Source organism: Nycticebus coucang, chromosome 1, assembly GCF_027406575.1.
Source record: "Nycticebus coucang isolate mNycCou1 chromosome 1, mNycCou1.pri, whole genome shotgun sequence".
NCBI classification, from domain to species: domain Eukaryota; kingdom Metazoa; phylum Chordata; class Mammalia; order Primates; family Lorisidae; genus Nycticebus; species Nycticebus coucang.
In genome coordinates this window covers 12,599,375-12,615,964 of record NC_069780.1, presented here as the reverse complement: position 1 = coordinate 12,615,964, position 16,590 = coordinate 12,599,375, and the positions used below count along the sequence as shown (strand labels likewise).

The 16,590-nt window shown below is 37.2% G+C and overlaps 1 protein-coding gene across 27 annotated transcripts in view; it reads left to right on the top strand.

The window, feature by feature from the left end:
• Positions 1–16,590, top strand: part of SEC31A (SEC31 homolog A, COPII coat complex component) — a 78,670-nt gene that overhangs the window by 32,239 nt on the left and 29,841 nt on the right. For 13 of the 27 annotated variants that reach the window (XM_053595343.1, XM_053595273.1, XM_053596259.1 and 10 more), the window contains exons 13-20: positions 411–449; positions 928–1,005; positions 3,906–3,981; positions 4,708–4,886; positions 6,122–6,248; positions 7,881–8,026; positions 10,267–10,440; positions 13,865–14,017. In XM_053595343.1, the coding sequence (XP_053451318.1) occupies positions 411–449; positions 928–1,005; positions 3,906–3,981; positions 4,708–4,886; positions 6,122–6,248; positions 7,881–8,026; positions 10,267–10,440; positions 13,865–14,017 (972 nt within the window). The remainder of the gene's footprint in view (positions 1–410; positions 450–927; positions 1,006–3,905; positions 3,982–4,707; positions 4,887–6,121; positions 6,249–7,880; positions 8,027–10,266; positions 10,441–13,864; positions 14,018–16,590) is intronic. The other 14 variants (XM_053596362.1, XM_053595994.1, XM_053595773.1 and 11 more) reach the window with 2 other exon arrangements.

Genomic DNA, 16,590 nt, shown 5'->3' with positions numbered 1-16,590 from the left:
TGCAGGAGATTAATATGAAAGTTTTACTGCATATCTGATAGCAAAATATGAGGAAATATCTGATTGTCAGAATACTTCTAGTAAGTTCTTTCCATAGTGAGTACCTGAAGAAATATTTTTAAGAGTTTGTTACTTTAAAACAAAGTAGAAGAGAACATGTTTGTTTTAAGGTTAGTTTTGTGATTGAACAGCAGAATGGGATGCTATCTGAGCAGTAGAACTCCACGTGAGTGAAATTAGAACCATTCATTGATGTCAGTATTGGATAGTTTATTCTTTTCTGAAACATACTGTTCTTGATATGAACTTTTGTGGATTTTTGCCAACAAGAAGGGAGTAAGAGGTGAACATTTGCTGTATGCCCTGAAATAGAATTCCGTTTAGTAGGTGAGTTGTTGTTTTTATTTCAGATTGCTTTGGCCTTGAACAAAGCGGATGGAGCTGATGTGGTAAGAAGGCCTTACAAAATAGCTGTCTTCTAAAATTTTAGATAGGGCATAACAAAGAAGGAAATGTAATTTAAGAAATTTGTCTATTTTATGCTTTATGGTATGACAAATGGTGACTCTAGGTACTTTAATAAATTAATAATTCTCATCTTAACAGCATGGGATTAGTTAGAGCATTTCTTTTGGTATACGTATTTGAATTTTGTAAGAGGAAAAATGGAATCAATGACTACTCAGATACTTAAGGTAAAGAGCATTTTTGCTAGGGGGGCATTTGGTAGGGAAGAAAGGAAAGATGTTAGCAATAATTGTTCTTTGCTTTTCCTCTAATGGTATTTCACAAATAAATGTACTCGGTGTTGCTTCTTATGATTAAATTATCTCTAAATGTTGATGGTTGGGTCTTTCGTCTTGTTCACTAATAACCTTTTAATGCTACATTCTTCAACATCCTCTGTAATTGTTTTGTGTACCAAAGGCTCTTAAAGACTCTGACCAAGTAGCACAGAGTGATGGGGAGGAGATCCATGCTGCTGAAGAGCAGCTGTTGGGAGAGGTACTTACTTTTTTTCATATTATATTAGACAAATTTGTGATAATTGTGTATCTCACATTGAGATAAGGAAAATTTTCTCAACTATTTTTTGCAGAATAAAGTTGGAATAAATTGTTTTCTTAGAGATGTTTAGGGGAGGAATGTGTTTACCTATAGGGACAGAAGTATCATCTCTGAACTCCAGCCTCACTTCTGGATTATATGGTTTTAAGTTGACAGTTGATTCATTTAATTGGGTCAGATGGCCATCAAGATGTAACAAGATTTTATTTAGAAATCCACATTGCATTGTGTGTGTAAAGTTTTTTTTCTTGGCATATTGATATTTTTGGCCCACTATCTGTAGCATAGGAACTTGGAGTTCAAGTACAGAATGTTTCTCTAAACTGTCATGATATACTAGAAGTGTGTCCTTAGTTATAATTGGTAATTTTTGTAACTAATTAAAAAGAGTCCTTGAACACAGAGTTGTATCATTAACTTTTTTTCCTTTTAATTCTCTGGGTATTTTTTAACTACTAATAATTTCATACTTTTCTTGTTTTCTAATTTTATTTCATCTTGGAAAATTAATCAAGAAGTTCTTGTTTCTCATCTTTGACTTTTTCATTGTTCTTTGTGATATGGGACTGTTCTATGATGAAATGTTTTCTGTGCTATTTTCTAAGTTATAAAAATAATTCATCATTAAATACAGACTATTACAAAATGAATAAAAAACTCATTGTCCTTAGAAGTACATCTCCTAGACTTTAATTAACAAGGGAATAAAGGATAAATCTTACTAAAACTTAGAACTAATTTGGAGAATATTTAGATAAAATTGTAGGATAAAAAATGTACTTTGATTTATATACAACTAGATAAGCTATGTGTTGTCAAATAGAATACCATTTGGGAGGGCACTTATGAATAATAGGTAAGAAAAATATGTATTTATCAAAACAGTAGTCAAACAATGTATACTTTTCCTCACTTGGCAAGCACAAAAACTGTGTTTGAGGTAAAATCTTCCCCCTTATCTTGGTGATACTGTTCGTTTAGCAAACACAATAGCTTACATGTTGAAGCTACTCAATATGTAATGAACTGTGTATTTTTTGACTTTATTGTCTATTTCAGAAGTCCATAAATAAAGATTTATTATTTTTAGAAAACAGATTTGAGCTGAGTGCTCACTCCTGTAATCCTAGCACTCTGAGAGGCCAAGGCAGGTAGATCGCCTGAGCTCAGGAGTTTGAGACCAGCCTGAGCTAGAGTGAGACCCCCATCTCTATAGCTGGGTGTCGTGGCAAGCGATGGTAGTCCCAGCTGCTAGGGAGGGTGAGGCACGACAATCGCTTGAGCCCAAGAGTTTGAGGTTGCTGTGAGCTATGATGCCATGGCACTCTATCCAAGATGACAAAGTGAGACTCTGTAACTTTCTACACAAAAATTTTTGTGTACAAAATGATTATAACCAAGTTAGTTAATGATTATAACCAAATTAGCATCTGATTCCTTAATGTAAATAATTTAAATGCTCAATTTTTTTTAGTTTTTAAATTCTAAAATGCTTCTCTTTAGTTGGACAGAGGGAATTAGGGTTATAGATAGTCTTCGGTATTAATCAACATTAACAAATTAAGCTTTATTTACAAATGATGCAATGCTGTACTCTGGCCTAAAATTACCAATTTCAAAATGCCCCAACGTTGAATACTAGGTGTTCACACTCACATATACAGGTAACGCACGGGAGATAGATGCTGCATGTCACGGAGACAGTTACGTTTTTCTTTAAAAATTTATCTCTAATCTTATACATTTTGTCTTCTTTTTTTGTTTTCTTGGGGAGTTTTTTGTTTTTTTTTAAGGACAACATCTTATCTTTTTTTTTTTTTTTTGTAGAGACAGAGTCTCACTTTATGGCCCTTGGTAGAGTGCCATGGCATCACACAGCTCACAGCAACCTCCAACTCCTGGGCTTAAGCGATTCTCTTGCCTCAGCCTCCCGAGCAGCTGGGACTACAGGCGCCCGCCACAACGCCCGGCTATTTTTCTGTTGCAGTTTGTCCGGGGCTTGGGTTTGAACCCGCCACCCTCGGTATATGGGGCCGGCGCCTTACCGACTGAGCCACAGGCGCCACCCCATCTAATTTTTTTATTTGTCTTCTTTTTTTGCATGGAAGAGAAAGCATTTAAAGTTACTTGTTGCCAGAGTACCTCCTGTCTATTTCTTTTCTTCTAAAGAAAGAAAATACCAGATTTATTTATTTATTTATTTATTTTTTTAAATACTAGATTTATTTTTAATCAGTCTTGCAGGTAGTCTCAGAAATTTATAACAAAACTATTTATTTTTTAATCAGGCTAATCTGATGCTCCAGAAACACCTAATTTGAGAGAATACAAAATATATAATTCATGTATATTCATAATAAATAGACTGACTTTTATTTCTGTGGACACTAAGTAATTTTTTTCATGATTCAGTTAAAACAAGAATAGCTTATGACCAAAATCTAGTGGATAGGAATTATTAGATATGTAGAAATACATTGTTTTAAAATGAAAATATAATATACTTAAAAATGTATATTATGCATGTTTCAAGCCACTACAGATGAGGTATCTAAGAAAAAAGATTCTTCGGCTTTAGTAGTAACTTCTGAGATACCAGTAATGAATATGTACACTTTAGTTTAGCAGTAGTCCTGATGGCTTTGGATTTTATTTACATTTGGACAGTGGGAGTTAATACACAGAAGTTCATTTACAGAATATTTATGGAAGCCGTAGATCTTAGTGTAAACTTAAATTTTAGAACTTTTCTAGAATACCTTGGGATTATTTGTTTTGTCAGTAACTTATTCCATAGTTTATTTTTGGCTAAATTGCTGCATTTTTCATCTCTTTAGTGCATTAAAGAAGAAAAACCAGAATCTGAATTTCTACCCTCAGCTAGAGGAACATTTAATATTTCCATCAGTGGGGGTGAGTACTCATTGGTTTTGATTTCTAATTGTTTTTTTTTTTTTTAGTCATTTGAAAACAGACAATCCCAGAGTTGAAGTTAGAAATGTTTTGTGACAAGTGGTAGGACATTGAGAAAGAACTGTTTTCATTTAGTATAGTATATGTAATTAGTGCCTTGGGAAGGATTGCATATTCAGACACTTCAGTGATCTTTAATAATCCAGTTTAGGCTTGGCGCCTGTAGCAGTGTGGTTACCGTGCCAGCCTTATGCACTGAGGCTGGCGGGTTCAAAACTGGCCTGGGCCTGCTAAACAACGATGACAACTGCAACAAATAAAATAGCTGGGTGTTGTGGCGAACACTTGTAGTCCCAGCTACTTGGAAGACTGAGGCAAGAGAATCACTTAAGCCCAAGAGTTTGAAGGTCCTGTGAGCTGTGATGTCACGGCACTCTACCCAGGGTGACAGCTTGAGACTTTGTCTCAAAAATTAAAAAAAAAAATAATAATAATCCAGTTTAAACACCCTGGAAAATCTGTTATTTTATGTGTATCTCCGTATATTTCCATAGATCTTTTCCATAAATATTAACAACTTGTGTTAGAAATTAATCCACCAGTAGTAAGAAATTAGTATTATGTTCTCCAGTTGTATGTTTATATAAATTGATATGTATAGTGTTTTGTTGTTGTTTTTCGTAACAAAAATTCTGTTTAACTTGGATGTATTCTTCCTTCTTGCAGATATTGATGGTTTAATTACTCAGGCTTTGCTGACGGGTAATTTTGAGGGTGCTGTTGACCTTTGTTTACATGATAACCGCATGGCTGATGCCATTATATTGGCCATAGCAGGTGGACAAGAACTGTTGGCTCAGACCCAGAAAAAATACTTTGCAAAATCCCAAAGCAAAATTACCAGGGTATGTTATTTTAAAAATAAATAATAATATTTTATCATTTTGATTATAAAAACAATGCACTCTTATTATAGAGAGTTGAAATGTAGAACACAGTGAAGAATTTTAACAGCTATCCATAATTCCTGGACCCAGAAAGAATTGTGGTCAGTTTGGCATGATTATTCCAGTTTTTGTTATTTCTATATATAATTTTAAAAATTAAAAATTTTTTCATATTATTTTAGAAAAACTTAAGATAGAAAATTTAAAGGTAAAAATTTTAGTGCTCCCCAATTCTGTCAATAGATTGATGCATATCTTTCTATACCTCTTTGTATATATTTGTAGAATTTTTTTAATTAACAGAATCAGGATCATGTAAGTATATATGTTTACGTGGTTTAGTTTATTGATATTATCACTTGCTTTGTAAGCATTTTCCCACATCATTAAAGATTCTTATAAAATTTTTTAATTACTTTATTAAAATTTTATGAAAAGGTTATTTCCATTATTTGGGGATGTTTAGGTAGTTTCCAATATTTTCACTCTTATGTATAGTGATAAATACCTTTGTTGTATATATATATTTATACAAATTTCTGATTAATTAGGCTATAATCCCCGGAGAGGAATTTCTAGAACATGGGGGTGTAGATATTTTTAAACCTTCTGCTTGATGTTATTTTCCATGTCCTAAAGAACTAATTTTGGGGGGAATTACTTTTCATAAAAGTCGTACCAGTGTTGAGTCCCACCAGCACTGACTGATGTCCGTCTCTCCAGCCTCTACCTGTCACTGTCGCCTATTACCAGTTAGCCACTCTGGCTGCCTTCCCGTTCTTCACTCACTCTAGGTTCCTTTCTCCCTGGGACTTTGCACCTAGTGGTCCCTTGACCTGGAATGCTTTTTCCTTCTTCGTGAAGTTAATTCATGCTTGTCTTTTAGATCACATCTCTAGTCTACAAGTACAGGCCGTTGGTCCTGATCCATCAGGTCTTACAATATCTTCTGTTAAATGTTCTGATAGCAACCTAGACTTTTCCTTCTCAGCATTTTATGAAATATGTTGGTGAGGGGTTTTGGGGGGGATATGATTTTTTATGTCTTTGTTTCAAAAATATACTTCCTTTTGCAATGGCTTTTACATGAAATACTGTGAACAGTACTTTTCAACGATACATTTGATAGTTGGAATTAATTTTTATTAACACAGTATAAACTTTTAATTCTCCCTTTGTTTTCCTTTCCCAAGCTCATCACTGCAGTGGTGATGAAGAACTGGAAAGAGATTGTTGAGTCTTGTGATCTTAAAAATTGGAGAGAGGCTTTAGCTGCAGTATTGACTTATGCTAAACCAGATGAATTTTCAGCCCTTTGTGGTAAGAAATCAACTTTATACTTAACTACATTACATATATGGCATGGTACATTGTAAATAAAAAATGACACATTTTTTAATTTTATTTATTTATTTATTTATTTTTTTGAGACAGTCTTACTATGTTGCCCTCAGTAGAGTGCCATAGCATCACAGTTCACAGCAACCTCAAACTCCTGGGCTCAAGCCATTCTCTTACCTCAGCCTCCCAAGTAGCTGGGACTACAGGTGCCCGCCATAGCACCCAGCTATTTTTTTATTGTAGTCGTCATGGTTGTTTAGCTGACCTGGGTTTGAACCCACCAGTCTCAGTGTATGTGGCCGGCACTATAATCACTGTACTACGGGCACCAAGCCAAAATGACACATTTTATTAGAAAGTTTGATAAACATATAAGAAAAAATTTCTTATTTGAATGTTTTTCTAAGAATTATTAATATATATATATAATATATATATATTTTTTTAATGTTTTTTCATTTTATTTATTTATTTTTTTGTGTGTGTGTGGTGTGGTTTTTGGCCAGGGCTGGGTTTGAACCCACCACCTCCGGCATATGGGCCTGGTGCCCTTCCCCTTTGAGCCACAGGCGCCGCCCATTAAATATGTTTCTTTGGTGTGCTGTGGCTCATATCTGTAATCCTAGCACTTTGGGAGGCTGAGGTGGGAGGATCACTTGAGATTAGGAGTTCCAGAACAGTCCGAGCAAGAGCAAGACCCTATCTTTACAAAAAATATATGTATATATTTGCCAGGTGTGGTGTGTGCCTATAATGCCAGCTTCTTAGGAGGCCTGAGGTAAGGGGATCATTTGAGCCCAGGCGTTTGAGGTTGCTGTGAGCTAGGCTGACATCGCACAGTCTCGTCCCAGGGACAAAGTGGACAAAGTGAGAAAACAAAAAGCAGACAAACAAAAAATTTCTTCATACCTACTCATTTTTAATAAAAATACTGTTTAGTGATTTTGGTTTTAGACAGACCAGAGTTGGAATCTTGCTCCTGCCACTTACTAGCTATATGACATATAAACAATTACTTTCTAAGACTCAGTTTATTCATCTGTAATATGGCACATAAGTAGCCCTCACGTAATAAATTTTAGCTATGATAAAATTAATAATTATAACATATAAGTAGAAATTAACCTCATAGGCCATGGGTAAACTAGTGGCTAAGGAATAAATATTATTTGTAAGAAAAAAAGCTTAAGGCTGCTAGTATAAGAGCAAATAACCATTTGCTACCTTGGAAGTATGAGAATACAAAATTATGAGGTACTTACTGTATTTTCATAAGTAATTTATAGTAGACTTAGTTATGATTGATAAATGTGTCTTTAGGGTTTTTCTATTCGGATATTATTTTCATTTTTTTGGTAATATAATTAATGGAAATCAGTTCTACAGCTAGATATAGAGTCTTGTGAAATCATTTATTGTACACAATGTGTTACCCACTTGCATACATTTAATAAATATTTACTGAACAGGTAGAGTGATTTTGTTTCTCCCTGCTACTCATGGGTTATGAAATTGAATCTGTACCTCTGAAAATGTTTTTAAACTGTTCATGAACATTTATACACAGATTGCCATGGGTATAATCTGATTTTGTTTTCCTCTTTTTTGTAGATCTTTTGGGAACCAGGCTGGAAAGTGAAGGAGACAGCCTCCTGCGGTCTCAGGCATGTCTCTGCTACATTTGTGCAGGGAACGTAGAGAAATTGGTTGCATGTTGGACCAAAGCTCAAGATGGAAGCCACCCTTTGTCCCTTCAGGTTAGAATCTTTGAAGCAAAAGGTGCTTTTTTAGTGTTCACCTTACTTATGGTCAAATTGTATTCTAAAAATTCATTTGTTCTTTAAGTTCATTGCTTTTAGTCTTCTAATTTATACTCTAGAGGTTGTTTTGTGGGTAATTACATGGATTTATTACTGTCTTTGGAAAAGCAAAGTTTGAGGTAATGAGGTGGTAAAATGGAATTGCAGCTGTTTATGAGATCAAGATTATGGGCCGGGCATGGTGGCTCACACCTGTAATACTAACTCTGGGAAGCCACGCAGGATGAATTGCTTAAACTCGGGAGTTTGTGACCAGGATGAATAAGAGCTAGACCCACCCTGTCTCTGCTAGGAAAGAAAGATAGAAAGCTAGCCGGGCATTGTGGTGGGCACCTGTAGTCTCAGCTACTTGGGAGGCTGAGGCAAGAGGATCAGTTCAGCCCAAGAGCTTGAGGTTGCTGTGAGCTATGATGTCATAACACTGTACCCATGGTGACGGAGTAAGACTCTATCTCAAAAAAAAAATAAAGATCCTGATTGTGATTTGGCAGTTTATTGGTAGAAGTAGGTGGCAAGAGTAATGAAAATAGCCCTGGGGGTTACCTCTTTTCCCCCATACTCCTGTCTCCAGTGGTCCTGTCTGCCTTGAGCAAAAAAGAAGGAACGTGGATGAAGGAATTGAAGGCATCCCTAGTAACAATAGAGAATCTTTATGGCTAAGGCAACATGAGAGTAAAAGAGACATGAAATCTCATTTAACACCAATACACAAGGCTCAGCGCTCATAGCTCAGTAGTTAGGGCACTGGCCATATGCACTGGGGCTGGTGGGTTCAAACCTGGCCCAGGCCTGCTAAACAGCGACAACTGCAACAAAAAAATAGCCCGGCATTGTGGCAGGCACATGTAGTCCCAGCTACTTGAGAGGGTGAGGCAAGAGAATTGCTTAAGCCCAAGAGTTTGAGGTTGCTGTGAGCTGTGACGCTACAGCACTCTACCCAGGGCGACATAGTGAGACTCTGTCTCAAAAAAAAAACCAAAACACCAATACATAAGCAAGAGAGGTAATGAAAAAATGTGGGACTATTCTAAGTCACCTAGTAACTATTTATTTTGATTTTTTTTCCCCTTCAGCATTTAATCAACAGAGTTTTATGATAATTTGGGTATAATATTTCTCTTCCTCTCTGGAAAGAGGTTTTTCTCAGTAGGGTCATTGCTTTGAAGATCACTCTGTTGAAAGTAGAAGTCAATAAGAAGTCAGGGTTTTCCTTCTAAGTGCTTCTGAGAGAAAGACAATTGTTTCACACGTCTGGATTTATATACTTAAGAAAGGCAAAAAGGTGGAATATTTTTATGCTTTCTACCTGAAGCATACCACCCATTGTTGAAAGAATTGGTATTGAACAGAAACGTGAGAAACTTTGAGGTTCAATAGGAAGCTTGTCTGGCGATCGTACGCCTTTGTCTCTGGGTCCCCTCATCGTGTTTTTTTGTTTGTTTGTTTTTTAGAGACAGAGTCTCATTTTGTTGCCCTCGGTAGAGTGCTATGGCATCACAGCTCACAGCAACCTCCAGCTATTGGGCTAAGGCGATTCTCTTGCCTCAGCCTCCCAAGTATCTGGGACTATAGGCGCCCGCCACAACGCCCGGCTATTTTTTGTTGTTGTTGCAGTTTGGCCGGGGCTGTGTTTGAACCTGCCACCTTCAGTATATAGGGCCAGCGCCCTACCCACTGAGCCACAGGCACTGCCTCCTCATAGTATTTTTTTTTTTTTTTTTTTTTTTTTTTTTCAGTTTTTGACCAGGGCTGTGTTTGAACCTGCCACCTCTGGTATATGGGGTGGGTGCCCTACTCCTTGAGCCACAGGCACTGCCCCCTCATAGTGTTTTTATAGGGTAGATGGTGTGACATTTTCACTCACACTTCCTCGCATACCTGCAAAGACACAGTTTCAACCTTCAGATATCTGCTTTTCATTTTCACTTTGTGTATTTGCTCTCTAGACAGTATCTAGTAGTTTCAGGGTGTTTGGGGAAAGGTGGTAACCTATGCCCTGTCTGTGAGTCAGAGGGCTTCTTCCTCCTCATAACTTTTTCAGTTACCTTAATGGTGGCCATATTTTTGTCATAGGGATGATAATAGGCACCACGCTTTTAGTGAGCTTTGCTCTCTATGCATGGTCTTAATATCTTTGTTTGTTTCTCTCTGACCTACCCTTTTTTTTTTCCATTTAGGATCTGATTGAGAAGGTTGTCATCCTGCGAAAAGCTGTGCAGCTCACTCAAGCCTCAGATGCTAATGCTGTTGGGGTTCTTCTGGCTGAGAAGATGAGTCAGTACGCCAGTCTGCTGGCAGCCCAGGGCAGTATTGCTGCGGCCTTGGCTTTTCTTCCTGACAACACCAACCAGGTGATCAGAATTAACAATTTTTCTTTTTTCTTCTTGAGTCTAGTGGATATCACTTGGGATTGGATGTAAGCAACAGGAGTCGGTAGAGTGTTTAGCAGCAGTTGAATTTCCATTACCTGAATGTAGGTAAATGTTATTGACAATTCTTGAAGGATCATTTTAGGGTATACTTAGCTGCATCAGAGTTTAGATGCTCTCAATAGTGTAATAGATCCCTTTGTACCAAGAGATGTAGTATTTTAAGAAAATGAATGGGACGGGGAACCAACTTTATTTCTAAAGCCAAATGCTAATTCTTTGTACAAGGTTCTTTGTAGGAATCTTATATGTTGAAAAGCTATAAATGTTAATAGCTTTTAACTAAATAGCTTGTTTAGTCAAACAAATGGAGTTAACATTTTAAAATTCCCACATGTGCCACCCAGATATTATCAAAGAAATTCTTTCTATATGCCATTTTAGTCTGACACTATCTTCGTGGGCAAGAGTATTTTTTAAGTATTCAAGGCAGAGGGAACTACATTACATTTCTAATTTATCGTCCTTATTTGGTATATGATAAAACTTGGACTTTTTCAAGATAATTGTTTTAGTTCAATTCAACTCAGCAAGAAACTGTGTATAGAATAATGAACAAGATTGCCAAGATCCTTCTCCTAGGAACCTTCCAAACTCATGATGGCCATAGAGTAAGCTTGAGATTTCAGAGTGTGACTGAAGTACAGGTGGTGGTGCTATTGGAACACAAAAGAAGGGGGACCCAATGGAGCATAGGTAGAAGGTAGGGGTGGGGTTTGAGGAAACTATTCCAAATATAGAATATTTATATCTGCATTTTGTGTCCAGTAGAGCTTGATTTTGAGTCTGGCATGTATATTTTCTCTTCTTATACTTTTTATTATTAACTTCATTTTGGTTTTGATAATGTTTTATTTTTTAGCCAATTATTTTCAGTATTTTGTCTGTTTTAGGGAATCACCAATAAAGTTCGTTAAGTAAAAATACATTATGTGCTCAGGGACTGTTGAGGCATGACTCTCTAGTTGGTTTGTGTACACTTAGCTGCGGGATTCATCTCATCTCTTTATAAATTGTTAATGGGCATACTAGGTAGACTAGAAACATGGTCTTTTTCTGTATTATGACTTTGGCATAATAATTTTATATGACTTTTTATTTAAGGTCTCATAGTTCTCAAATATATAAGACCCTTTATCTTGGCTCGGTGCCCATAGCTCAGTGAGTAGGGTGCTGGCCACATACACTGAGGCTGGCAGGCTCAAACCTGGCCCGGGCCTGCTAGACAACAATGACAACTACAACCAAAAAAATAGCCGGGCATTGTGGTGGCACCTGTAGTCCCAGCTACTGAGGAGACTGAGGCAAGAGAATCGCTTAAGCCCAGGAGTTTGGGGTTGCTGTGAGCTGTGACACCATAGCACTCTACTGAGGGTGACTTAGTAAGACTCTGTCTCAAAAAAAATAAATTAAATCAATCAATCAATCAAATGTTTTTTAAAATCTTTTTTTTTTTTTTTTAAAAAAAAGGCACCTATGGCTCAGTGAGTAGGGCTCCGGCCCCATATACCGAGGGTGGTGGGTTCAAACCCAGCCCCGGCTGAACTGCAACCAAAAAATAGCCGGGCGTTGTGGCAGGCGCCTGTAGTCCCAGCTGCTTGGGGGGCTGAGGCAGGAGAATTGCGGAAGCCCAAGAGCTGGAGGTTGCTGTGAGTCCTATGACATCATGGCACTCTACCGAGGGTGGTAAAGTGAGACTCCGTCTCTACAAAAAAAAAAAAATAGGGCGGTGCCTGTGGCTCAGTCGGTAAGGCGCCAGCCCCATATACCGAGGATGATGGGTTCAAACCCAGCCCTTGCCAAACTGCAACCAAAAAATAGCCAGGCATTGTGGTGGGTGCCTGTAGTCCCAGCTACTTGGGAGACTAAGGCAAGAGAATCGCTTAAGCCCAGGAGTTGGAGGTTGCTGTGAGCTGTGTGAGGCCATGGCACTCTACTGAGGGCCATAAAGTAAAACTGTCTCTACAAAAAAAAAATAAATAAATAAAAAATAAAAAAAGGCCCATTTATCTTAAGACTGAATTATTCTAAGACCTTTCGATCAACTAGTTTTAGGATTAAACTTTTTTTTTTTTTTTTTTTAGAGACAGAGTTTCACTTTGTTGCCCTCAGTAGAGTGCTGTGCTGTCACAGCTCACAGCAACCTCCAGCTCTTGGGCTTAAGTGATTCTCTTGCTTCAGCTTCCTAAGTAGCTGGGACTACAGGGGCCCTCCATAACGCTCGGCTATTTTTTTGTTGCAGTTTGGCCAGGGCTGGGTTCAAAACCACCACCCTTGATATATGGGGTTGATGCCCAACTCAAACTGAGCCACAGGCACTGCCCAGTATTAAACTATTTAGCTTTGTTTATAATCACATACATTTTCCATACATTATTCTTTGTGCTTTTATTTGGATTTTAAAATACAGTCTGTATGCAAAAAAGCATAATTTTGATGTTACTCCCTCTGTTTAATCTCAACAGATCCTACATTTTGGGGAGAATGTGTCCTAAGACTTTGTGATAACATCATAGTATTATTTTTTTTTGTGGTTTTTGGCTGGGGCCGGGTTTGAACCCGCCACCTGTGGCATATGGGACCGGCGCCCTACTCCTTGAGCCACAGGTGCCGCCCACATCGTAGTATTATTAATAATTTCCCCAGTGAAATAATTTCCCCTAAACAGATTAAATAACCCCTTAAATCTTTAACACATTTTTAGGAGTGTATAAATTTTAAGGATATTAAAATCTTACTGAAACATTTTAACACATTGCTTTTTTCTTGTTATTTATTAATACTTAGGACATGTATTAATGTATGATCAATTCATCGTACTTTGGTAAATTTATAATTATTGATCTGTATTAGCTACAGATCTGAATTTGACATCTTTTAAATGTTTTCTTAGAAATCTTTTAAAAGTCTCATTTCTTTCTTAGATTATCATTTTCTTCCATCAATATCGTTAGCAGTTGGTTCTTTTTTGGTGGCTTTTTTTAGTTTCTTTTTTAACTAGTTTCGTGATTGATGAGCATTACACAAACTTAAGAAAACATCAGAAGAGCAGCAATTGATAAGTGACATTGATCTTTCCTACCATCCTGATGCGGATATAATTCAATCCTGATTTCAGTTAAATTACAAGTTACATTATATGTCGTGGAACTTCGATACCAGCCTTAAATACTGGAAACAGTTATATGGAATCCTCGAGTGTCAGGGTTTCCTGTATGGTATGCAGCTTTATGAACAAAAGGGGATCTCTTGAATGATCTGATTACTTTAAGAAAATCACCATATTGTCATAAAGTTGAGTGAAGTTTAACAATTTGCTTGTTTTTTTTTCCATTGGTTCTTACAGCCAAATATTATGCAGCTTCGTGACAGACTTTGCAGAGCACAAGGAGAGCCCGCCCCAGGACATGGATCTCCGAAAATGCCTACGGGCAGGCCTGCGCCTATTGGTGGCCACCCACAAATGCCAAGAGTTCAGACTCAACAATATTACCCCCATGTGAGTGAGGTGGTCCAGATGAAGTAGGATCATTTATATATTTCTGTTCAGATTGGTGATTTTAATTTGTTGGGCAAGAGACCTTCTCTGATATGACAAAACTAGGCAACATACTGTTTTAATAGATACACGCTCTAGATTTCAAAATGATATTTATGATCTACTTTGAAAAATCATCCCTTAATCTGATCAAACAGAATATGTTTTAGATAGTTTTAAGCTCTCTCAGGAAAATCTTATTTCTCTGTCGCTCAACACTTTGCTTACACATATATATCTGTTCTTGAAACTTCTATTTGATTCATCTAACAAGATGTAAGTAAAGTAGCAGAAACAATCTTATTGATGATTTGGTTAATTTATTAAAAAATGTTTTTAGAGGACCAGGTGTGGTGGCTCAAGCCTGTAATCCTAGCACTCTGGGAGGTCAGCAAGGTCAAGGTGAGTGGATTACCTGAGCTCACAGTTTGAGACCAGCTTGAGCCAGAATGAGACCTTGTTGCTAAAAAAAAAAAAAAATAGCAGGGCATTGTGGTGGGTGCCTGTAGTCCCAGCTACTTGGGACTAAGAGTTTGAGATTGCTGTAGGCTGTGACACCCATGGCTCTCTACTGAAGGCAAAAAAGTGAGACTCTGTCTCAAAAAAAAAAAAAAATTTTTTAGAAATAGTCTTTTTTGAGTATTCTTTTCTGAATTATTAGTATAGATTTACTTTTGATTCTGCAAGTAAAGAATACACAGAATATAGACATTGTTGGACAACTTGGATATGAGATTAAAGTGAATAAAGATTTATGAAGTTGTAGGTCATGTGGAATGTGAAAAGAATAATTTTAATTTAATTAATTAATTTAAATTACCAATTTTTTTGTCATAAAATGTAGCCTCTTATTTTACTATTTCATGTACAAACTTTTTCACATTTCCAGACCAGTAGATAATCTTCATGTATTTAAATGATAACTGTTTTTGTGTTTTTTTTTTTTTTTTGAGACAGAGTCTCATTATGTCTCCCTCAATAGAGTGCTGTGGCATCACAGCTCACAGCAACCTCAAACTCTTGGCTTATGTGATTCTCTTGCCTCAGCCTCCTAAGTAGCTGGGGCTACAGGTGCCCGCCACAATGCCTGGCTATTTTTGTTGTTGTTGCAGCTGTCATTATTGTTTAGCTGGCCTCGGCTGGGTTTGAACCCTCCAGCCCTGGTGTATGTGGCCAGTGCCCTAACTGCTGAGCTACGGGTGCTGAGCCTAAATGATAAGTGTTTTCTTCATAAGTAATAAATGGTCTTGATAGCAAGCAAGGTTAATAGGTACTTTGCCTACTTTAAAATAGAGCAAATTGCTGATAAGATTGAAGGGGTCTTTTTGTATTTTGTTATAGCAAATGTAAGTATAAAATCATGAAAAACTAAAAAGAATAATCTTGTCTGTTGTATTTGGGTACTTAATCAGGATAGACTGCATTTCAATAACCTTGTTAACTATAGGAATACTTTATATTTTGATGTTTTTCACTCATTTGACAAATATTTATTGAGACCCTTCTTTGAGAACCTGGCATTGTTCTAGATGTTGAAGGTATATTGGTGAAAAAAATAGATGAAATTCTCTACCATCATGGAGATTATACTAATCTTAGAAAATGCATGACAGGTGAGACAGACCAGATGGTGGCTAGCAAAACTAACACACAGATGTCAAGTGACCCACCATAGTCTGCAGATACAGGGCTTGAGTTCCTTAGCATTGCATGGCTAGTTAATGGTTAGGCTGGATTAGAACTCCTGGGTGTCTTGTGTTAGGCTGTCTCTCAGAGTACCGTAGTAAGGTAAGCTCTGTATTGGGAAAAGAGAATATTTACCGTCTATGTCCTTAGATTTCTCTGTCTTTCTGGGAAAAGGTGAAAACATAGAAGAGTTATTTTAAGAAAGAAAAACAAATTGAATCATAAATAAAGCAGTGACCTTCCTGATTAAAGCTTATGATATACTGAGTAAACGAGGATAGTGGCTGGTGGTTTTAAATCAGTATTAATGGGCAGGGATAAAAGGATGGAAGGTAGGCCAGATTTAGGAGGTTCACTCCCACTTTGGCACAGCTTTGCTTTAACAGATGCCCCTTGAACAACATGGGGGTAAGGGGTGCCAACCCCCCATGCAGTTGACAATCTTTGTATAACTTTTGACTCCCCAAAGATTTGACTACTGATAGCTAACCATTGGCCAGAGCCTCGCTGATAATGTGAATAATCAATTAACAGACGTTTTGTATATTATATGTATTATAGGCTATATTACCATAAAGTGAGCTAGAGGAAAGAAAATGGCATTAAGAAAATCATGGGGAAAAGAAATGTCTTTTACTGTTCATTAAGTAGAAGTGGGTTATTATAACAGTCTTTGTCTTTGTTGTCTTCTTGTTGAGTAGGCTGACGAGGAAGTGGGGGGTTGGTCTCCCTGTCTCTGGGATAGCGAAGGTAGGAAGGGTGGAAGGGGAGACATGAGAAGCAGGTGTACTCGGTGTAACTGCTATTGAAAATATTCATGTTGGCTCGGCACCTGTGAGCCAAGCCAC